At 46.7% G+C, this 23,391-nt stretch overlaps 1 protein-coding gene across 4 annotated transcripts in view; it reads left to right on the top strand.

Moving 5' to 3' along the window:
* The window catches only part of CTBP2 (C-terminal binding protein 2), a 141,960-nt gene that overhangs the window by 92,857 nt on the left and 25,712 nt on the right, over nt 1–23,391 (top strand). The window contains exon 1 of one of the 4 annotated variants that reach the window (XM_069797190.1): nt 3,146–5,175. The exons of 2 other annotated variants lie outside the window; for them this stretch is intronic. In XM_069797190.1, coding sequence (XP_069653291.1) covers nt 3,474–5,175 — 1,702 coding nt within the window. In that variant the 5' untranslated portion in view covers nt 3,146–3,473. Of the gene's footprint in view, nt 1–3,145; nt 5,176–7,148; nt 7,170–23,391 lie in introns of those variants that run through there. One more of the 4 variants, XM_069797194.1, reaches the window with a different exon arrangement.

The raw sequence follows: 23,391 nt of genomic DNA, 5'->3' as shown, positions 1-23,391 counted from the left end.
AAACTGAAACTCAGGGTATTAAGTCAAAACTGTGTGTTTTTCACGTGATCTGAAATACCAGAGCATTTAATCTCTTGATTGGCTTTTTTTTTTTTCCCAGTTTTGTGTGTGGTTTTTTCCCCCCAATACCTTTATAATTAAAAGATAAAGGGAGAATAAATGTTCCACCTGTCCTGCAGTCCTTCGTCTCCCCCTCATGTCGGCAATGAGGGTGCCAGTGCCTCCTCCACTCCTGAGAAGCGCAGATGAGATTATGAGATTGGTGATGTTGGGTTGTGCCTCGGTGCCTCCGTGCCCTCTCTTGGCCATTGCTGCCTGGGTCTGAATTCAGAAGTAGCTACGAAGTTATGGGAATTTGCATAGGCGGCGCTGCTTTTAAGAGTGCCAAAAAAAAGAAAAATAAAAGACCCTTGCTGCCCAGCCATAAATATTTCATTCCAATCATTCCATATTCATTTCTCGATTCACTGGGAGTGTGCCATGTCCTTTGCTGCCGTGATGGCATGCGAGGCTGCCCAGCTCCATGGCTCCTGGGCACATCTCCTCCGCCAGCCGCGGGGCCGGCAGCGGCTCTTGGTCCGCGAGAGGCCAGCAGAACCCTCCAAAGAGGACATCTGCCCCATGGCTGCGGGGAAGAGTACAAGTCCTACAGCCCCTGGTCCTGCAAGCGTGTACCTCTGCTTGGCTTGGAGCACAGGAAGAGTTAATTTGTTCCACTGAGGGTGGCGTGTATGGGGTAAATCATCCATATGCATGAGCGTTCCCAGTGGCAGGTCTGAAGTTAGAGTCTCCTGGCTCCTACAGTGCAGGTGTGAGGAGAGCATGTCCTTCTGCCCGAGGGCTGCAAGGTTGCGCCCGTGCAAGGGCAGGCGGGTGCAACGGCGCATGGGTGGTTTTCGGAGCCCGGGCGCGCGGCTGCTTCTGCGCTTGGGCTGAAGGGAGTTTGGAGGTGGGTCTTCTGGTCCTGCTGTTGCCCGCGTGTGCACTGGAGCTGGGCAGGGTACGGCCACCAGTTACAGATCTGTCGGTTTGGGTGAGGTTTCTTTTGTGTGTCCATCACGCGACCCAAGGGCTTATTAAAGCTTTTGTTTTTTTCAGAGGTAGTAAATGCTCAAAGCTCCCTCCTGACTTCCCTTGCAGTTGTTTAAGATCAGCGTTTTTGAAATTTAATTCCTCTATGGCGTGTTTTTTTCCATTGTCAACCAGGGCTTAACATGGTGGCTACGTTCATTAGTGATTTCTTTGAAGACAATGGTGCAAGATGCCTTTGATCTATAGACCAGGATTTTATTATTTTTTCGTATACATTTTTGGTAGCTTTCTTCTGCTGCTTCAGAACAAACAAATGGCACAGATCTCACTGTATCCAGTTGGGAATACATTTTATTCTTTAGCAAAATGTTGTTGTAATAAAATGTTTCTGTTTGTTAAAATGTTCTCTGCTTTATTTATAAGCCACAAATGTGTCTTCCCATTTTGACTCTCACAAAAGAAGAAATTTTCCAATGTGCCTTAAGTTTGTTAGTTAATTCAATATGATGCCAATCAGATATTCTCTGAGAATTGCATAAATAATCTTTTGGGGCCCATGTTTTGCATGTCTGTGTAACATCCAACATAATTTTAAAGACTGTCGTTCTTGGGGATGGAATTGGAGGAGAGAATGTTTGAAGAGGATTTATAATATTTACTGCAATAAAGAAATTTAGGGATTACTCAAAGATCCTGTCAGTATTTGGGTCAGAAATATAGCCCAGAGGTATTAGTATGATAGGCAAGTATAAGCATTAGACTGTATTAGTGATTTAGCTATCATAATAGCACAATAGTCTATCATGTGATGGCTAGTGCACTAAACATTTATTGTGGATTAGCCAGGAAAAATGCACAAGCTGTCTTGCAAACAGACCAGGGAAGGTGACTATTATGTCTTTTACTGGGTCTGTCCTGGAAGGGGCATGTTGGAGGTGAAGAAATAATTTCCGTCTGAATTTTTTTAATTACAAAAGGAAAATGTTGCTTCACTAGCAGTGGTTAGCAAAATAAGCAACGGTTGACCTATTCTTCTTTGAAAAGGAATATTTGAGCATGAGCAGCATGTGATAATTTAGATACGTGTTTTGGGAAGCCATTTTAATATCTTCTCTGAAAAACGGTGACTGTATATGGAAATTTTTATTACATTCCCAAATAACAATTTTCTGTGGTGTGATTCCATCTAAATCCTTTTGCCTACTCTAAGTGTAAAAAAAGCTTAATCCATATGAATATTGAAATACCACTAGATACAAATTGAGTTTTGTCTGATGTTTCTGAGTGTTTTCCCATTTCATAAACATGTAGTTTTTCCAAAGGACGCTGGAGATAATAGGCAAAAGTCTGCTATTCCTTTTTGCTTTGTAAGACCAGGCTTTAGATCCTTTGATCCTCCCCTCCTTTTCCGTGACCTCTGCTAGGGTCTTAAAATTATACATTCCAGATTACACCTCCACAATTTTCTGTCCTGGGATGATGAAAGGATTTGCGTATTATGATAATAATGTAAAGAATCCTTTTGGAGCCTAGTTAGTACAGCTAATTTGAAACTACAACAAAAAATGTAATTTCCAAAGCAAATTACAATATTCATAAAGTGTTAAACAGATACCTAACTAATTTCTAATCGCTCTTGTATTCTTGAGTATCTTGCATTGGCCTTTTTTTAGGCCTGCCTGCTTGCTCCCATTTAATTTGTCCTTAGCTGTGTGCAGTGGATTAACATTTCATCAGGGTGGATTAAGATTGAGCTGACACTGAAGCTTTCTTTTTTATTTTTACATGCGCGCGTGTGTGGACGAGCGTATACGTGCACATTTCGTTATCTCGCTGCCGGTTCCTGGTGGGTGCTGGTGCAGACGGGAGCCCTGAGCTAATGAGGAAGGAGACAAATGAAACGGATGAAACGCGTGTTAAAAAAAACAACATGCCAAAAAAAAAAAAAAAAAAAAAAAATCATTCCCCGGGGGGAGAAATTGCATTGAGGTTGCTGGCTGGGTCGGCGCGGGAGATTTCATCGGGCTAAAATGATGTCACATGGAGCGAGGGCTTTAGCAGTTTTATTTAGCTCCTAATCCCCACACACTGCTCGGCCAGTTGTCCATGTGCGCGCGCCGTCCCCAGCGGCAGAGGATAAAGCATCTGGGCTGAGCGCGGCCGCCCTCTTCTGCGGCTGCACTGCACGGGAAGGGTCTCTCCCTCCGCCGACCCGGAGCGAGAGCGGGTGACAGCGGCCGCCGCATGCTTTGCCTACTAAGGTTTCGAAGAATTAATAATTCAGGCAACGCTTTGAAAGGCAAAACCGCCGGCCAGTGGTTTCTGAAGTCCCGGGAGGGCTCAGGCGGAGCACGGTCCGGTTTTGATGCGCCCCGGAGGAGCGCCGAGAAGGAAGGTGCCTCCTCTTCTCCCTTTCGGCGGGAGCCAACGGCCTCGCGGCGATGCCCATCCCCAGCAAGCACCCCAACATCGGCCGCTCGCAGAGCTGGGACGCTGCCGGCTGGTATGAAGGCAACTGGGAGAGCGAGAACGCCTTCGAGTACCAAAGGCCGCCGGGCCGGAGGAGCTCCCTGACCTACGGTGGCGAGGGCGGCTGGTACGAGCCGCCGCGAGCCAACGATATCATCTTGCAGGGCGGCGCGGAGCTGAAGCAAGAGGCGTACCCGTACCAGGATGCCGCCTTCGCCCCGGGGCCCCTCAGGAAAGGCTCCGTCCCGGACTTCACCTACTGCGACCGGCAAGCGGCCATGGCAGCCCGGGGCTCCCTGCCGCCCCAGGATTACTACAGCGACCCTTCCCTGTCGGCTAGGTCGCCCAAAGACCCCCGCTGCTACCGCGACCACGTGGTGAGCAGGCCGTTGGCGAGCTACGGCGTCCCCGGCAGCCGGCTGTCCTGGGACCAGGTCCCGGGGCGCCTGCCCGCCCCGCCGGAGGCCGCCCGCCTCTACAGGGACCCCAAACTGGTGCTGGACGGGCAGCGGCCGCGCGGCAGAGACGTCTCCCCGGCACGCTACGGCGCGGAGCCCCCCGGCCCGCGGTACGTGGCCGAACCGCCCGCTTTCCCCGGCAGGCAGGCCTACGGCGACGGCGTGGAGCGGCCCCCCGAGCCGGCGGGGGGCAGGCAGGCCGCCCCCACCTGCCTGGTGGTGGACCCCGCCGGCGGTGCCGGCGGCGGCTACGGGCCGGGCAGGGAGAGCGCCGGTGCCAAGGGCCCCTACGACAGCTACGAGGCAGCGGCGGCAGCGGCGACCCCTTCCCACCCGCCGGTGCCCCCCAGCTTCCCCGGTCCGGAGGGGAAGAGGAGCTTCGACCCCGAGTTCGTGGCGCTGCTGCGCGCGGAGGGCGTCTCGGAGAGCACTTTCGCCGCCCTGCTGCAGCAGGGCTTCGACTCCCCAAACCTGCTGGCCGTGATGGAAGAGAACGACATCAAGTCCGTGGCTCCCAACCTGGGGCAGGCCCGCGTGCTCTCCCGCGTCGCCCACAACTGCAAGGCGGAAATGCAGCTGCAGAGGCAGGAGCGCAGGAGCGGGACGCTGCGCCCCAGGACCCGCTCCAACAGTTTCAGCCACCGCGGCGAGCTGCCGGGCGACTACGGGGCGCCCCTCGGCCCAGGGCCCGCCGCGGACGGCTGTGCCCCCCCGCAGCCCCCACCTCCGCTGCAGCCACTCTCCCCGAGAGGAGGGGAGATGCACCGCCGGCCGTCCAGCGCCCCAACCCAGCACCTGCTGGAGACCACCGCCTACCCTGCCTCCGCCGGGGCTCCCCAGGGGCCGCACTTTCTCCCCGGTTCTGGATACGGCACCCCCCTGCCTTGCAACACGCACCCGCGCCCGGCCTCTGCCTACTCCGCTCCGGCCGGCATGCCCGTGACCGCGGCCAACCCGCACGCCAGCCCCAAAACGGCTTACCCCACCACCTACACTGTCCCCATGGAGCTGATGAAGAGGGAGCGGACGGCCCCGGCGTCGCCAGCACCCAGCCCGCACGGCAGCCCGCAGCTCCTCCGCCGGCCGGGAGCGCCGGGGGACGGCAGCCTGGCACCCACCGGACCCGCTTTCCCTGCCCAGCTCTCCCCATACCCGAAGCTCAGCAGGCGCACGGGGCCCCCCGTCATCGTCTCCACCATGGCGTCACCTGAACCAAGTAATTTCCGAAGGGTCTCACCCTGTACGGTAGTTTAGAACCGCCCTGTTGTTGCTTCCTTTGCCCCCCCAAAAAACCCACAGTCAAACGTATTGCCTTCTCATGCCTAAATGTTAGACGCTTCCCTATTTAGAAAAGGAGGTGAACGGGATTTCTTCGCAGGGCCGCGCTGGCTACGCGGAGCTAAAGATGCTGGTTCTCGCTCTGCGGTTAAATTCCAAATATTTTATTTGTTTAGCCAACTTCAGTTAAAAGTGAGCGGTATCTCAGATAATGCTTCCAGGGTTAATCTTGCCGTTCCTGTTGTTTGTAGAGAACGGGAGATTAGATACTGCGCTGGCTGAGCAATTAGGACTACAGGGTTTGCTGCAGATTGACTTTTTACCGCTGTTATCAAGCGCAAATGTGTTTCTCTGAGGAAATGGTTAGCATTGTTTTGACTAAATTCATCAGATAGCTAATGGTGTTATTTGAGAATCGACTTACCTTTGGCCGTTACCTAAGTCTTTTCTTCTTATTATTAATTTGCTGTTTTATCAGGCATACAAAATAAACCCCTTGATTTCCTTCTAGAGATGCTTGTAAGTGAAGTGATATAGCTGTTAAAGTAATAGGTCTGCGCTTAAAACTAAAAGCCTGTCATTAAGCCCTAGAACAATAAAAATGAGTGGTGGCTCCTCGTCTTCCCTTCCCCTTCTAGAAGTGCTCAGGCCCTTGGCTGCTCAGATGTAAAGCTAGATAAGCTGAGCAGGCTCCACTCCTCCACTGTGGAGATGTACATTGATGATAACGCTCAGAGCCTGAGAGAAACTAAGCCCCAAAACCACACTGCTAAGCACAAGGAAATTTGGCAAATCCATTCATTTGCGGCTTGACTTGTTTGAAAAACGTGGAAAGAAATCCCTTGTAATGTTTTTCCTGGTAGTGACTCTACGAGCAGGGAATTTTCTCCGTGTGCGGTTCAGCTGAACTCCCATGCAAACAAGTCTCAAACAATGTGCCGTACCAGCATACACGCACAAAGCTTTAATAAAAGGATACCTTTTATAGGCATAGAGACAGTGCCAAACTGGTGATGCCATTCCACAGGAATCTAAATAAAGAATGATTTTGTGAGTGGAAATGATAAAGTTGTCAAAATGCAGACACTTGGCGCACCCCTTTCCCTGGCTTACCATAATTACACAGCTAGGAAGTAGATGCCGTTTCTTTCATGCTTATGTGTCCTTTATGTAGCTGGTGTAATCTATTGATTTCTAAAAAATGCTTAAATATTAGGCAACACATTCTGTGTTGACATGAATTAGATGCAGAAGTAGTACGTTCAGGCGGTATTTTTAAATAAACAATTTCCCAAAGCCTGAAAAAAAAAAAAAAAAGATGAACTGGCATAATGCAGGGAACACAAATATGTTCATTTATTTGCGGTACGTTGGATTGAGCCGGTTGATAGAGATGCTGTGAAAGCCCTGATGCTAAGGCACTGACGGAGCACATGCACTGGGAGCAGTCTCCTCTGCTACAAGTAACAGACCCCTCCTTCCTTGTGTCTCGTATATAAACTGCAAACCCTATTCTCTAAAAATCTAGATACTATCCCTTCCCTTTAAAAGAATTACCAGTGCGCAACAAGAGGAAGCCAGCAGTGTTTCTGTGCTGCTGAGCTCTTTCTTGCTACTCAACCTTCTTTTTTCTTTGCCTACGACCAACTCATTTGCATGAGGATGACATTTGTTGCTCCAGTAATTTCATCTGATAATGGCCAGCTTGCAAAGCGGATCTGAAAACATATTCCTTAATTATGTGTTGCTAAGCAACGAGAGGGTTTGGCCATAATCACAGAAAGATTATCTTCTCATTGAAGTCCCTGAAAGGTTTAGCTGAAGTAGGACCTGTAAAATTGTCTTCATTTTTGTTTATTTCCCCTTTTTATTTTCCAAATAGCCTGAGAGGTTTTCTTCCTGTTAAACTATATTTTAAAAGTAGAAGCCAAGGTAAGACACATGGCAAACAGAAGGTTATGGATTAAAAATGAAAGGCGTGGCGGTTTGTAGATGTTTGAGCTGTGTTGAGGAATTACTCTTTAAGGAGCACCATTGCTAAGGAGTGTTCACACTTACACACGAGGTGATAAGCAAATATTACAAATATGTTAAGATGTTTTTAAAACATTGAGCGGATGACAGAAACTTGACTAAATCCAGGAAAATCGTATTTGCCAGCAGGAAGAGACAGGGTGTGTTTTTAGGAGCAATGAGCCTTCTCCTGGTTGTAGCTTTGGCTGTGGATACTTGAGTTGCAAGGTGAAAGCAAGTTCAGTATTAAACTCTGTCTCTAAACGGCTGCAAATATTTTCTGTTGGTATAAATGTCTTCTTAGTCAGTGGAGGGGTTATAAGATGTATGTTATAGTCCAGTGATATTTTGAAGCTTGTTTTACGGGTAGGGGTTTAAAATATATCATTTTGGTTATTGTTGAAGTCTTTTTGGACTATGTATTGTAGTCTTTCTACAGTGAGTTGTTTCTAGATACCCGATTTGTGATTTTGTGCTAAGTTTTGACAGTCTGTATGGATTCTGCACAGCTACTGTTTACTGGAATTTGGGCAGAGGGCTCGCAAGAAGGCGGCATCTTCTCCTGCCCGGTATTTCTTATGGTAGAGGCAGCATCTCGGGCAGGGATACAGGCGTGCACCACATGCTTATGGGCCCCTCCTTTTGGTATGGTTAAGTAAGGGAAAATCAGCAACAAGATTTATTGCTGCAACTTCTTTGCATTTCATAAAATAATTATTAAGAAGAAGTTAGATAAATTGCCCTTCCTGGGAATTGCGGAGTTGTATGAAGAGAAGGTGGTGAATGAGCACCCTTAACCCATTGCTGTGGCAGCAGAGCGAACGGGGTGTGGGAGCCGAGCGATGTCCCCGGAGCCAAGCTGGCTTCCCGTCCCAGGAACTCCCCAACCATGGCTCTGGCAAAGCTGCTGCTCTCTGCATCCTGGAGACCTTGTGCGTGAAGCTGTCAGGAATGGCTTTCCCTGGGGAGAAACGTCCTTGGAGCTTGCTGCTCCTGCGGCCTCACCATCCATAGCATCACAAGTAGTGAATGCACCGAGTCATCTCAGTGGCAAGCAGGAAAAAAAACCCTGCAAAGTCTGAGCAACAAAACCATGTCAGCTGGTGGTCTGCTGCCAGAGCAGGTTTGTGACCAGCCTTGTGCTGAAGTGGGTGGTAATGCAGGGAAATAAATAGTTTAGGTCAGCAAAGCTGGTAAGGGCAAACTGCATCTAACGATCACTGATTAGATTACTGGAGCTCCACCTCTAAAATGCTGCTTCTTCAAATTATTATGTTTGCTAGTATTTTTATTAGATTACTTGATTTATATTTTTTATCCAATGTTTCAGTCTTAAAGCAGTTGGCTGAGAAGAAGTCCTGTATTTTTGTAGCTAGCCTAGACTTCTCCCAAACAAGGGGTCGGTCCAGATTTCTGTTTCCGATGATGGACTTAGGGAGTTCCAATGAGGAATGGTGATTCATTGCAAATACGTGTCTTGGATGTTTTTTCAAACTCTAGTTTACATATGAAGATATGAAAGCAAATGATCACAGAGGGGGAGATACTTCCCACAGGGCTGAGGAACAGGGCTGCCCCGTACAAGTCCGGTAGGTATCATAAGGAAGGAGGAGCAAACTTACTTAGCTGTAAGAGTCGGTTAAAAGCCTGACCTTTTCCTGAGCAGGAAAAGGCAAGCTGAGGGTAGCAGACTTCCCTGGACAAGTAGTTCACTCCAGTGTGAAGGGGACTCATCTTCTCTTTTACTATCTTGGATCCCAGCTAGAAATGCCTTTCACTGTGATTAGCTCAGCCCTGCTTACACTGTTTAACACGATTGTGATTCTTTTTATTGGTATTTTCCACCCTGTGACAGATAAAAATTGTGTTAACCACCCATCAGTTGCAAGCTGAAGGTGTTCCTGTGGGCAACCCCCAAACAGGAGAGGGCATAGGCAGGAGCAAGAGCCTTGATGGTTGTTCAGGGATGGTTGAAAGAGCTCATCCAGGGTGGTTAAAAGAGCAACATTTGCCCATTCTTTTAAGAGTACCGCACTGAAGTTGTCATAGCTTTCTATGGGCACACAGAGTTTAGCAGTGATACTTCGTACACAATATAAATTTCATGAGCATTTGTTGTTGGTGGTTTATTCTTTGCCCAATGTACCATATAGTGGACAGTTCAGAAATCAACTTCAGGTTTTCTTCACTATGTCTTCTGTACAGAGTGTTGCATGTAATCACAATGTGTACACGTAAGACAGCTCAATTAACAATCCGGACTGAAACAGCACCAAAGGAAGCTCCGTGCACTGAATAAATCTGATTTAATTTGCACATTGACCTGACAGACCATAGCAACTCCTTGGAGCCATTCCCAGCTAGTGTGTTACTCCAGGTAAAGTAAGTCTGCACTGCATTCACTGGCAAAACCATGGACTAATGATTTTAACTGGGATTGTAACTTCCATACAAAAACACTTGATTGAAATAAGCGTGCCTGTCTTGCTAGTGTCTGCTGTCCTGATGGTCACAGCATTGTTTGCAAGACTTTAATATGCAAATGATAAGGGTACTAGCTGGAAATAATTGCAGTGAGTTTGGGAAAGCCTTTGAAAGGCTCATGAGGACTCTCACCAACTTCAGTTGGGCAGATGAGTGTGCGGATGTGTATCATGCGTGGATCTTAAAACCGAAGTCATAAGAACTGCTCATGTTAGTAGAGTAAATGGCTGAAGAACAGAGCGTGCAAGAGATGTGCTGAAAACTACCTTGATAAAGTATTGACTATATCTTGGCCAATATGTGCACATGATTCACTGATAGCAGAGAATACGCTTTTAAAATACTTTTTTAAAAGGTTAAAATACGCTTTTTATAATGGTTTTATCAAAAGCAATATAAAGTGTCAAACTCATTCCAGTTGCAATTCATTGACTTTAGTGCCATGGCAATAAAAAAATGAACTTGGCCTATTGTAGGAGAACGTGTTGTCAGACACACAAGGGTTGTCATCTTCAATCTACACTTTCCCTTTACCCTGTGTCTGTAGTTCTCTATTATTGTTTGAACTTTCCTATATCCAGATCATACTCTGACTATATTTGCTGACATTTTTTTAGCTTTCTCGTAAGTAGTTTCCATAGCTACAAACTTAGTGTTCACAGAGAGAAAAAATTTTAAAGGTTTCTGATCATTATTGTATTAAACATTTTTTGTATTTCTTCTCCTTGTCTTTCTATCTGTAGCGTTATGCTACAGACCAGTTTAATGAAAATGCTGCACAACTAAATTGTCTATTATTTTTAAAAGCAAAGTAGGTGCTGAGCTGAATCCTTAAAAAGCAGAAGATGAAAATCGTTAAGTCACTGATTTAGAATAAATGTTGCAGACCTAGGACATGTATTAGTAAGGTTTATATATAGCAACTGGCAGATGAGCTTTTGACTTTTGCACCTAAATAAAACCTGACATTAACAGCATTCCACTGGCTTTTGGTAAAGAAAGCTAATATTTAATCTCTTCTGTCTGCTGTTTCTAGTGTTTTGTTAAAGATGAAATGTTACTTGGGGGCGAGCAGTCACGTATGTTATTTTTCCTAGGCAATAATAGTTCCACCTCTCCATTAGAGAGGTGCTGGGCAGCCATGCCCTGCCTCAGTGCAACCGGGTGCGTCCTTAGGAAGCATTTTGGCAGAGGGGTGGTTCGGCAGCGCGGCGGGACCCTTGCCCTCCACGCCGGAGCAGCTTTGTTGAGCGAAGTTGGAGGTTTCTGAGTGCCTGTGCCTGGCTGGCGTGACCGCCAACACCCTGTCCAGGGCCCTTGCCTTCTGCACTCGCAATCCAATTAGCTGCTCTGGAGCAGATGGAGCGGATTAGTGCCTGGCTTTCCTTCCTCCGCCCTCTCCCCCAGTGCAAAGGGTGTCGAGGCCAACAATCGGCTTAAACGCGGGTCCCATGGCACAACGTAACACGGCCCTAGCCCTGCCGGCACGGGGCCACCCTGTGCCCCTTCCCAGGTGGAAGGCTTTCCAGCTGCGAGGTTGCTGCAGTTCACTTCCCCAGTGTGACGGCTCCAGGTCTCAGGTAGTTTGGAAGACCTTGACCTAACCTCATTTGCCAGGCATAAATTTCATTTTTTGTTTGCAAGGAGTGTCTGCGGACCCCACTGCTAGATGCACGAGCAGCGCCTTGCGTTTGAACGGGCAGTGCTGTTGCTGCCAGCAGTAGGGTCAGTGGTGGAGGTTTGTGGTCCCTTCCCTCCTGTGGTCTTCCCTCCCGGGAGCACCCCAGGCCCTGGGGGTGCATCTCAACCACCAAGTGTAGGGTGGCCAAAGGAAACGGCCTCTCACCTCATCTTGCACGTGGAAGCGGAGGCAGCCAAGGAGGGGCTGGGAGAAGAGTGAGATCACAGTACTCTTCCCACAGTTCCCAAAAGCGTCATAGTTCCCGGGAGGAAGGTGGTTTAGGCTCTGTAATCTGAGAGATAAGCAGGTTGTCAGTGTAAGAAGGAAACCAGGAGGGCTTACCTGAACGGTTGGAGCCGGTGGAGCTCCTTGGTACATACTGATATGAACCTCCAAGATGGCATTCTCAGGTTTTACTTCTGTATGCAGATACATATATATGTGTGAAAATGGGGAGAAAAACTCTCAAAAAATATAATCAGTGTATCAGTCATTAACCATTTGGATCAGTACTTCTGCAGAGTCTTTATTATTTGCCAGAATTGACTTGTTTTGGTTATCAAGCAATTTATTATTTCCTCAGTTGTCATACTGATTTGGCAAGTAAATAAGCAGACGGGACTTTGCTTAGACAGCAAACACAATGATAAGTAATAATTAAGGATATACTTTCAATGAAAAAAGTCAGAAAAAGATGATCAAAACTGAGGTCCCATTGAAACATTTGGCATGTATTTGCCAGATGTGAAGGTGGTATCTCCGGGTGGGCTACCTCCATGCCAAGGAGCCGCATCAGGAATCATAGGGCGGTGGGATGCAAGAACCTGACAATGCCCCCTTGACTTCCTTGCTGGTCTTCTTAACCCTAACACATTTCCTGACACTTGTTCTAACACTGCAAATCCCTGAGTGGCTTCAAGCTGCCTCCTACCCACTCCTTTACTAACCCTATAGATTATCAGCCTTTTCTTACGATGGTCCAGTCTCTTATGGAGTCTCTCACTGTTACTCACAGAGAGAAAAAAACCAGGAATAGAAATGTCACACATAGTCTTGTGCTCTCTGCCTTCCTCTGAATGCTTTATTATAAAGTTTTAAATGAATATTCAAAAAGTACAGTAGTTCATGCAAGTGCATATCCTTTGCTTTGTTGGTGAAGGGAACGTCGATCGGTATGTATTATGAAAGATAAGAGAGTATTCAGTGTAGACAGCAGAGAGCTTATCAGTATCTAGACCGTCCTGTTGGGACACTGAAGTAATCAGGAAGGCCGAAATGTAGCTTTAGTTATCCCACCTGGCCAGCAGCTGCAATTCCTGTTGATCTCAAGCTTTCCCTGTCTTTGAATTCTTGCGTGTGTTGAGCGGACCTGCATAAGAGTGGAAGTTGCTATCTTACCAGCTAAAACATTTGGCTTAAGAATCTCAAATTTCCATTTCATTCTTGTTTGTAGCAGTTGTGGTTCTGTTTCATGCGTAGTCAGGGCTAAAAGGTCCAGAAACCAGAATTACTATAATAACACCAATGATTGCACTGTAATGCAATGCCGAGCAACCTGTCATGCTCTGCGTTGAAAGTTTTCCCCTTATGGTTCATATTTATTCAGCAAGGGAAGGTGTTCTCTGTACTTGCCGTTCATGCTAAAAGCATCCTGAGTAGCAGTGTGGCATCTCCCATGCCATGGTCTGGCCAGAGGGTGAGCCTGTGTATCATCTCGCTGGCATGTGATAAGATACAGAGATGTATCATGTGGACTAACAGCCCCACGATCTGGCTCATCAGCTCTTTTTTACTCCAGTTTTCTGTTTCTGAAGCTTGCATGAGAAAGGCCAACGAAATTAATATTTCTAATTTTTGAAGAATTTCTTTCCAGACAAGCAGCTTCCAAAATATGGCAGGGAGAGAAGTTGTGCCTCCATCTAAAAAATGGTAGTTTTGCCATTTATTTCAATCAAAGAATTATTTTATCCTCTCCTGCAAAAGTCACAAGCTCCACATAACTTACTTTTATTGCATTTCTTAAAATTAGATCTACAAAACCAATGGTTTCTTTAAGCAAGAGAAGCTGTAAATTTCATGCATTGAATGCCTGTGCATTATTAAAAATAATAGGTTATATTTGTCAAATGGATAATGAGTATGTTTCTTTCTCTGTTTTTCAGTATTTTAATGAGTACAGGAAATGTTGGCTATTTATTTGCTTTCAGATTTTACCAAGGAGCTCTGGAGATAATTGTCAAATTTCCACACGTGTATCAATATTTCATGAAGTGCTGTTTTTCCTCTGTACGTTCAGGAGTTAGGTCATTAGCACCGGAGCTGTTATTAACAGTCTGAAGCAAGTCATAAAAAGGAATTCCACAGAACACTTGCAAGTTTGCAATTGAAAATTTCCAAAACAAAATTATAATAGGGGGTTTATGGGTAAAATAAATATCGGTAACATTGCTCAGTTTCAAATGTTGCATGTTAAATCCATTAGAGGATTTCTTGCTTGATCTCGGTTTCTGCAGCTTGTAGGCCTGATCTGGAGAACGCCAAGGCTTTGTCTGTGTGCATGTGTTTGGCCCCACGCCCGGCACTAGCTACAAATTGGGGTGTACCTTACAGAGATAGGATATCCATCCACGTCATGCTTTGGAAAAAAAAAATTCCACCTTACTTTCTACCAGCAAATTAAATTCTGTTGAATTATTAAAGCTCAAACTGCTTTTAAATATAGTACCAATCGGCACTGATGTTGACTGTTTAGTTTTCAGTTGTTTTTGAATGACTATTTAGTTTTTGGTTGTTTTTGAATGGTCAGCCTGACTTTGAGGTGCAGCACTGGCTGTGTGTTAAAAACTATTGTTCTAGTTTGGACGTTTGCCACTTAAAAGTGGTTTAATTGTGCATGTGGTTGAATGTTTCTGTTTTCTTCATTTCTGATATTTCAGTTTTACATGAAATTATAATATTCCTGTTCTTGTTCTGATTAGGCAACTTAACCACATCTTTGGTTTACCCAGCCTAAAACTGCGATGTGTCAGGCTGGCCTCTGCTTCTATTAATGAGCTAGTCTGACTAGCTCACTGTGATGCTCTCAAGAAAAAACAAAAAAACCTCAGAAAATGAAAATTATTCATAGAGATGGACCCACTGTGTTGTGCTGTAGAGAGGGTGCTGTACAAAAATAATTGATAAATTACTGTGGCTTTTTGATCATTATAAATGGTTGAGTTGCCATACATGCTTCACTAGGCACAGTTGAGTGGTAGCTGTGCAAAGAGCAAAAACTGAGACTTTAAACCTGATTGAACTACATGAAATCTGGAGCATTAGCGTGGAAATCTGAAAGTGTACAGAGAGCTGGAAGGTGGCTGGAAAGGGCATCCAGGTCTCCTGAAACAGAGGTGATTAGAGCAGAAAGGGAAGAAACCTGAGGCTCTTGCATCTCTGAGAACGAAGCAGGAGAGGACTTCTAGCTGGAAGCGGGTGGGCAGTCATGGGAGAGTCCCCGGCTGCCCCGGAGAAAAGGACCCCAGGCGAGGGGATGGGACATGCTGCGGCAGCAGGAGGTGGGACACACAGTGACAGCAGTGGAGCGGAGCTGGATTTGCAAGACGTGCAGAGCAGGAGGCACGGAAGGAGCTTACTTGGCTGCTCCACCGCAAAAACATGAATGGTGGGCAGGGACCAGTGGCTCTTCCCTGGAGAAGGAGGGATGGGATCTGGCGGGAAGGGCAGAGCTGGCTCTTTTACAGTAGGGTTTGAAGAAGATCCTCAAAAGTGGCAGAAGATGTCAGAACTTGCATTTCTGTCTACATTTTGGGATAATTTTAAGATTAGTGACACTATGGGCTACAATAAACCAAAGCAGGTCACTTGTGAAAGTTAAGAGAAATGAGAATTGTGGTAGCAGTTGAGGAGGAGAAAGAGAAATGGCAATTGTGCAATATTGATAAGAGTGTGTGGAGATAATGAATTTGATTGTGGCTCAATATTATAAAGTTCCAGACTGTAAACAGATATTTGTCAGAGGGAAGGTAGTGCTCGGGGTGAAAAACAGCTGCTTTGCTAAATAAAAATCACCTTGTAAAGGATTTGCAGCTGTGAGAGGTGTCTAAGAGAAATCCAGAGCAGATCCATTCGATTGTCTTGTTCTTCTAAGGTGGCACATGGAAAAGACGGAGTTTGGGAAGTTGGTAGTAAATATGATGTTCATAACTTTTGCTTAGCTCTGAAACGGAATTTTTCTCTCTTCGTAGTTGCTTCATGGTAGTAAATGAGCTTTGTCCTGGGAAATGCAAAGGGAAGTCCCATCCTACTGTGGCTTCTGTCCCCGGTACAGTGGTGGGACTGCTCGAGCAGAGGTTGGAGACAACGCGTAGCCACAGCGTTATGTCCTTAGTAGTGGTGGCATCGGAGAGAAGAGTGGTGCTGAGAAAAGCAAACCCGACCATTTGGCACCCAGGCATGTGCATTCGTGTGCAGCCGGCAGGCGGGCTGAGGCAGGGAGAGGGGTAGGATCAGCGGAGAGGGAGACTGGTCTTTCACAGTCGTGAAGAAAGCAAGCACATCGGCAGAGACATATGGAAAGCAGATCTCACAGAAGGATTGGGAGAAACAACATTGGCTCCTGCAAGGCTCGTTGCTCGAGAGGTTTTGCACAGTGCAGATTCGTGTTATGCAACCAGTTTATGGTACGGGAAGTTGCAGAGCACTAAGTGAGAGCCAAAGGAGATGTTCCACCATTCTCCCAGGGGGACAGTGAGCCGCTTTTGCTCCAGGAAGGAAGAGGCGTCAGATGCCAGTAAGGAAGAGTGCTGCTTTAACTCCTTCCAAAAAGCCTCTTGCACTCCTCCCAGAGCCCTCAGGCTCCAGAGCAGCAGCTGGACTCGAGAAGATAAGCAGTTTGCAGTGCAATTCCTGTCTTACTTTTGGTGGGTTTATGGTTCAGTCATGGATTGCCTGCACCAGGTGCCAAGAGTATATGACTCCTCTCCGTGGTGCCCCTTGTAATGGGGAGAATCTGGATGTACTGTGCATACTGGGACAGTTTCCTGGGGAATCTCCAGTTTCCTTTACTCACACTCTGGGAAGTTATTAGGCATGCTGAATTAATATGCCTCTTACCTTTTTGTTTGTTTAATCCGTTCATAAGGCACGTAGCCAAAGCACTGCAGTACTGAGCAAGAAGTACATACTAAGAAATGCCGGACAGCCCAGGCAGCAGCCAGGCTGCAAGCACCACTGAGCATAGGCAGGGCTGGAAACTGCCCTGCAGAGTCAACGGGAGCAGCTTTCCTTCAGTGCAAACACATCTGGGGAAGTGGGAGAGGAAGGAAGAAGGTAGGAGAGCAGAAGAAAGGGGAAAATACTGGAATCAGCAACAGTAAGCCAACCAAAATACTGCAGCAGGATAGACGGTGCCCTAAAGGTAGCCAGTTTCTAGGAAAGTATTCCATGCTTGGTAAGAACGCTGCTGGTAACATTCACAAAATGTTTGTGTTTCGAATTTTTTCTACACTCTCTCCTAAGCACAAGACTCTGGCCAAGGAGAAACATGGGTCATGGACCATTTCCAAGGGTGCACTTGAGATGCTCTTACTGTAATTGAACATGAACCTGTGGCCTCCCAGGGCTGTGCACACTCCTCTCAAGTTGGTGTAGTTACGTGCTTTGCTTGTTTGCCTCTACCTTCTACCCTTCATGGTGCTAGAAGTACTCTGACTCAAGTCCATCCAAATACAGCAGTGCTGTGTTTGGTAAGTGGGTCGTGAGCCCTCGGGGTCTGAGCAATGATTTTCAATCAGAATTTGGCAAAACAGCAAGTTAAAATTCTTTTTTTAAAAAAATTGATTCCCGCATCCAAGATTTCACTCCACAGCATTTAAGGTTAATTTCCTGGTAAACAGAATGTGTAACCTGTGTTTTGGTGCTTTGTATCAGCCACATGGAGCTCTTGGGTGTCAGCTGTAAGGTAATTTTGCAGGTCTCCTGGGGTGATGGTCATACTCCTGCTTGCAGAGGTGTTCGGGGCAGAGACCCTCCAAGGAGCTGCACCTCTCCCTGTCCAATTTGGGATGATTTTTTTTCATCTCTTGTGTGGAAGAGGATCGTGAGGGTGTCCTCTGAGATTTTCTTTTTGGAGCCACACTCCAAAAACTCAGCCTTCCTGCTGCCATCGCTCTCCAGTCACCTGTCTGCAGACCGCAGCCTTGCCCGTCAGACTTCCTCATGTCAGAACCCACGTTTCATTTCATTCTGGCGGCTGGTTTGAAGCAGAAAAACACAAACACCCCATGCTCAGTCACACAGGGTGGCAGCCCACCACAGTGAGGAACGTGCGCAGCCCTGGGAGGCCACAGCTTCATGTTCAATTACAGTAAGAGCATCTCAAGTGCACCCTTGGAAATGGTCCACGACCCATGTTTCTCCTTGGCCAGAGTCTTGCGCTTAGGAGAGGCATCAGTATGTTGGTTTTCTGCTGCAGCCAAGAAGTGTTTTCGCCTTTTGCCTTCCCGCTCTCCCCAGACGCACACAGCACAGCTGCCTCTTCCCTGGGAGCACTGTTTTGGCAGCGGCCGTTTGAATTTCCATAGTGGGATGCTCGATCGTCTCAGTGTGACAGGTATCAGCTTCCTTCTGATGCAGGTGTCAGGTGCTGGTTGGATTGACAGACCTGAATGCGACCAACACAGGGGAAAGCTGCATTTTCTCTAGCTGTAGTTTTCTTCACTTTCCTGTGCAGTTACCTGTCTCTGTTGGGATATACCCTGTGCTGGCTTGAGAGATGTGCAGAGTCTGAAACGTCTCTTCTTAGGGAGTTTATTGTGCTTTCAGGCTGGCATCTGGTCTGCTGTTTAAAAAAGCACACAACCTTCCTGGTTGGCGTTTTCCATTTGCTACACAGCTCGCTAGTTCTCCTGCAACAGCACACCGGGTCTCCACGAGGACAGCCGGGCAAACCTGGTCAGCAAGCGAGCAGCGAGGTGTGGGTTTCTCAGGCTTCCTTGCAGTCGGTCGTACAGCTCTGGATGTCTCTGTACGCCCCCATTGCCCATCGCCAACTGCCAGAGCAGGGCAGAGGACTGAGAAGACCACCACCACCGCTGTATTGACAAGGATTCTCCGACGCTGTTGAAGCTGGGTTGACTGATGCTCTGAGGACATGCCAGTAGCCTCGTGGACCACATTGCGTGGTTGCAGGCCATGACGTAAAATGCTTAGCTGCAGTAGGGATGTCCGGGGGATAGAGTGACAGCTCGTCAAAACTAGACAACAGTTCTGTATTTGACATCTTGAGGTCAAAAACTGTCGCTTCCTTGATTTTTTACGGTGTCTTAAATCGCCTGGGGACTGTTTTGAGCCTTGTCAAAATGTATTAATTAAGGCCAAGTCATATTCACAATTTGTACTGCTCTGATTCGGCAGCAGGACCACACTTGATTTTCAGCCTAATAATTACAAGTGGGTTTGGAGGATCTGGGGGGCTGATAAGAGCCGGTTTCTGTTTCCTCCAGAGCTGCATGTGCTACAGTTTTTACTTGCTCTTTGCCTTGGCTGTCTGTAGCATTGTTTTCCTCCTCCTTATGAATGCAGCCAACTTTCTAATTAAGGAAACCGCTCTGCAGCCATTGTGGCTGTTCATTTGAGTTCTTTGTCCATACCAAAGTTTCCAGCTCCCCAAAAGATTTTAAGTCCTTTCCTACGAGCTGAAGGAAGATAGGAGCTTTGGCTTAGGGCAGGCTCTTCCTTTAACTCTGTTACGAAGCAGGTGTGCTGCACCAAGCACCACCGAGTGCAGCACATTCACTTCGTCAGAGCTTCAAATCCACCTATGGCTATGACAAATACCGTTGAGGTTATTTTTCTATTGGGTTCTTATATGAAAGAAAATAGTTATGAGAAATAAATATCACTTTGTGCTGGGCTTTACTGCTTACTGGGCTTTGAGCCTGAAAGGATTTAAAAGTCATCATACTCTAAGGGAAAGTTGCAGCGAGAAAGAGGAGGTGGAGGGTTGCTCCAGCCAGCTGTTGTGATTTGGGAAAAGGCTTGTCCTGACCAATGGAAAGGAGACCGGGGCTGAGACGGAGAGGCAGCCAGCACTGGCGCAGCTACGCCCAGTGAGATTAAGACCAAATTAGAAACTCGGCTTGCAGGGGTTTATCATTTCCTTTATATTGTGACATTAACAAATACAAATCTTTTTTATCTTAGTGGTTATCCTCTCTTGTATATTTTGTTAATAGCCATTGTCCTTACTTTATGCTGCACTGATAACTGCACGAAGAGGATGGAGACGTAGTTGCATGTGTTATTGTGCCGTGCAAAAGTACCTGGGTGTGTAAGGAAAGAATATGTGCACTTCTTAATGTCTGTGTACCAGCTCCTTTTGTTAGTCTTGAGTTGGGCGAGAGTCCTGAAGACAATGCCATGTTAATGCATCACAGTTCAGTGCTTTTGATATTTCACAGTGAAGCACAATAACTTTTTTTCTCATTTCGTTTCTGAAGTACACAAAATTTGGAACATATGCACTGCGTCAGGATTAATTGCTCTTGCCAGTCAACCCAGAGGAAGGGCTCAGATCAGGCCTGGTCGCTCACCCAGAGGGAACTCTTCGTGTCTGCTACTCTACCTTTACGTCCCTAGCAACAGCGGCACCTTCTGCTTTTCAAATTCATTGTAGGCTAAAAATAAACAGCAAAGACCCAGCCACTCACACCTGCTCGCTGTGGCGGTTTAGAGCTCTTTGAGAAAAGCAGCGCTTTTTGCAATACTATGGTCCTTGCGCTAGTAAAACTGGGTGCATGGAGGGATGCTGATGGGCGCATGCAACACGGAGGAGGATTTTCCCAGAGCCTGCTCTGCACCATCAGCCCGGGGTGGACCGCGAAGCTGGGGCAGGAGAGCACATCCAGCAGATGCATACATCGTCTTGGGACTGTCTGCGTGGCCAGCTCAGGAATACACCCGCACCCCTGCCCGGCCTCGTGGCTCCAGGTGAAGCAGGAGCTGCCCCATTTGCACACTTTGCCCAGGACTCCTGCACAACTTGGCTTCACCGTGGAGGAGGGCCACAGTGGCCTGGTGCTCAGCTGGGGTTGGGCTCTCCATCCCGGTAGATCTGCTTTCCATCCTAGATAGGTCCCGAATGGAAGGGAGCTCTCTACTAGCCAAAATAAAGACACTCAGCAATCTGCCAGGGCTGGTTAAAGGATGTAGTCTTTTACAGGCAGAAAGAAATACAATTTGGGGTAGAGGATACAAAATACTTTTGCAAAGCATCTGAGCCTGGTGCTAAGGCATTCTTTCTGTCAGGGTTGTTGTTGCCAATAGCTTCTCTTGTGCTCAGACCAAAACTATTTTGGGTGGAACATTTGCTCCCTACTTTCTAGCAAGCCTGGTCACAGGAATGAAGAATGGATTCTTTTCACTGGCCGCAGCTGGTTTGAATGATCCCCACACTGAACCCATTGACTCCAGGCGCTCCTCATGTGAATCGCAAGGAAGCAGCAACTGATTTTTTGTTTATGTGCCTCACAGGGGCACAAACAGAGAAGCAGTCTCCAGTCGGCTGAATGCTTGAATCCAGGCTCATGTCAGGGAGGAGTCCTGGGGCGCGCTCTGTACCTGCTCCTGGCAGCAAGTATGGTTCACCAGCTCAGGCCGAAGTAAGGAGGCAGAAGAGGGTGAGACGTGTTTCTGTCATGGGTGTCTGTGCAACATCCTCTCCAACACTTCCTGCAGGGTGCCTGGAGAGCATGGCTGCATTTGGTACAGAAGATCCATCATGCTCATTCGATGAGAGCTTGAAGAGGAGTCCTTCAAGAATTGTGACCCTTGTGTTACATACAAATCAAAAAGAAATATCTTGAATCCCATCAATGTCAGTTGCCTAGACCTTGAACAAGGTATTGAGAGGGATCTGCTTCAACGCACCTCTCTCAAGGTCTGCTTCTTCTGAGGAGCAACAAAATAGCTTGTTTTAGAAAACTGGGGAAATCATTTCCAAACCCGATGACTCAGATCTGTGTATCTTCTTGTAGGTGATCTCTCTGTTGAGAGCAACTTCTAACAAGTCTCTGTGGAAGAATCACCTTCCTTTTTCCTTCTGAAGGAAGAGGATTCCAGGGAAACAAATGAGCACAGAATTTGTCTGCTTGCAGAGGGAGGACAACAGGTCAAGCAAGGTGACCCATTTGTTGGGCTGAGAACCACAGAGACATTTGGGAAAACTCTTGCTGAAAGTAATGCCACTAAATGGAAAGGGGGTAATTATGAAGCCACCTCTGTGTTCTCAAGTATTCATAAGAAAGTCAGCTGGCCATGCGTTACGGATTTTTTCACAGTGTTGGGTTTTTCTTAGTACTATCAAAGCTATTAATTAGAGGACTAGGTTACACTGAGTGCTGTACAGTTTACCTCTTGGGTATTTGTGGAATGAACCATGAAAACACAGACATATTTGTGTGTGAAATTGTAAAATGCTTGTTTAGCTGGGTTTCTTGATGAGTGCCATGTCTTACTTCACCTCTTTGCCATGTAGCCTGTACCTCTTGATTACAGCCGGTGGGTGTTTTCACGTCAGTTAATGCGTGAGGGTCTTTGGGATCTCCTAGGACACAGGCACTATGTAAGATCATTGTTGCTGCAGGAGCCTTATTTTTCTAGATCCCAGGGAGTTTTCTCAGTGCACTCATTTGATATTTTTTGTAATTTGTAGGATGTAATCAAGTGTATAATAGTGTCAATAAGGGTATGATGCATCAAGATGCATCTTTGCCAACTGTTTTCTACTGCAAGGCAGAAAACTTTGTCAACTTTCTAAAACTTTGGTGCAAGACCCTCCCTTCACCCCCACCTCTTTCCCAAGAAAGAAATGAAATCTGATTAGTTCATTTTGCCATACCTCTCTCTTCTGGTGGGTTTGTGGCCTAATTTTAAAACTAAAAAAATCAATTAATTGAGAATAACCATAGGGTATATAACTACAACTCTTAGGTTGATAGGCGATGGGTTTTATTGAACCGATAAAATATAGAAAACCATTAGAAGAAAACGGCTTACTGCAGTGATATCGTTCAGTGTGATTTACAGTTTTATAACTGTAGGCAAATTTGAAATATTTTTCACTATCTTCAGTATACATTATTAGATAAACCTATCGCTTGTGCTTACCTACATCAGCACTGACTTTCTTCTCTGTGATAGTGAAGAGACATAAAGATGAAGATATTTTTAGCCCATTATAGTTTAACATGGTTTCAAGAGCAGTCAGTTTCTCTACAGTTTGGTTTTTATTTGTCTCTTAATGTGCTGAGGATGTCTGTAGGAAATGCCTCGCAGGAGTTGCAGTGCAGCTATCCTTTGCATGCACAAGAAGATAAGACACCTTAAATATGAAGATTATTGACCAAAATGTCAGCTCATGAAAAACAGAGAGAAAATACGGATCCTTGCAAGAGCAGCTTCTAACAAGTTTCTGCAGAAGAATCACCTTCCTTTTTCCTTCTGAAGGAAGAGGATTCCAAGGAAGCAAATGGGCACAGAATTTGTCTGCTTGCAGAGGGAGGACAACAGGTCAAGCAAGGTAACCCATTTGTTGGGCTGAGAAAGTGCAAGAGCAGTTTATTCCAGCATCCTGATCTCCCTCCTTTAGCTCTTGTTGCATTGCTGAGGTTGCCCGCATGAGAAAAGCCATGCGTTGGAGCTGGGGCAGGTCTGTCCCATGCTTTGGTGAGGTCCATCGTGCCCCACGCTGTGACCAAGTGAGCGTGGTGAACTTCGGGGGCTGCTGGGATGCAGCCTGGAGCCGGGACAAGCCGGGGCTGCAGCACTACAGCCCCTTCCCAGTGCAGTGGGAGGGTAGGAAGGAGCGTTCATGGTGCTCCAGGCTGTGGGGCCCCGTGTGCTTGGGGGAGAGGTGGGTGCTGAACTGCCATAGCACAGGAATAGCTCATCATTCTTGGAATCAAAAAATAAGGA

The sequence above is a fragment of the Haliaeetus albicilla genome, chromosome 11 (genome assembly GCF_947461875.1).
Source record: "Haliaeetus albicilla chromosome 11, bHalAlb1.1, whole genome shotgun sequence".
Classification (NCBI taxonomy): domain Eukaryota; kingdom Metazoa; phylum Chordata; class Aves; order Accipitriformes; family Accipitridae; genus Haliaeetus; species Haliaeetus albicilla.
This window is presented reverse-complemented; position numbering and strand designations above follow the sequence as displayed.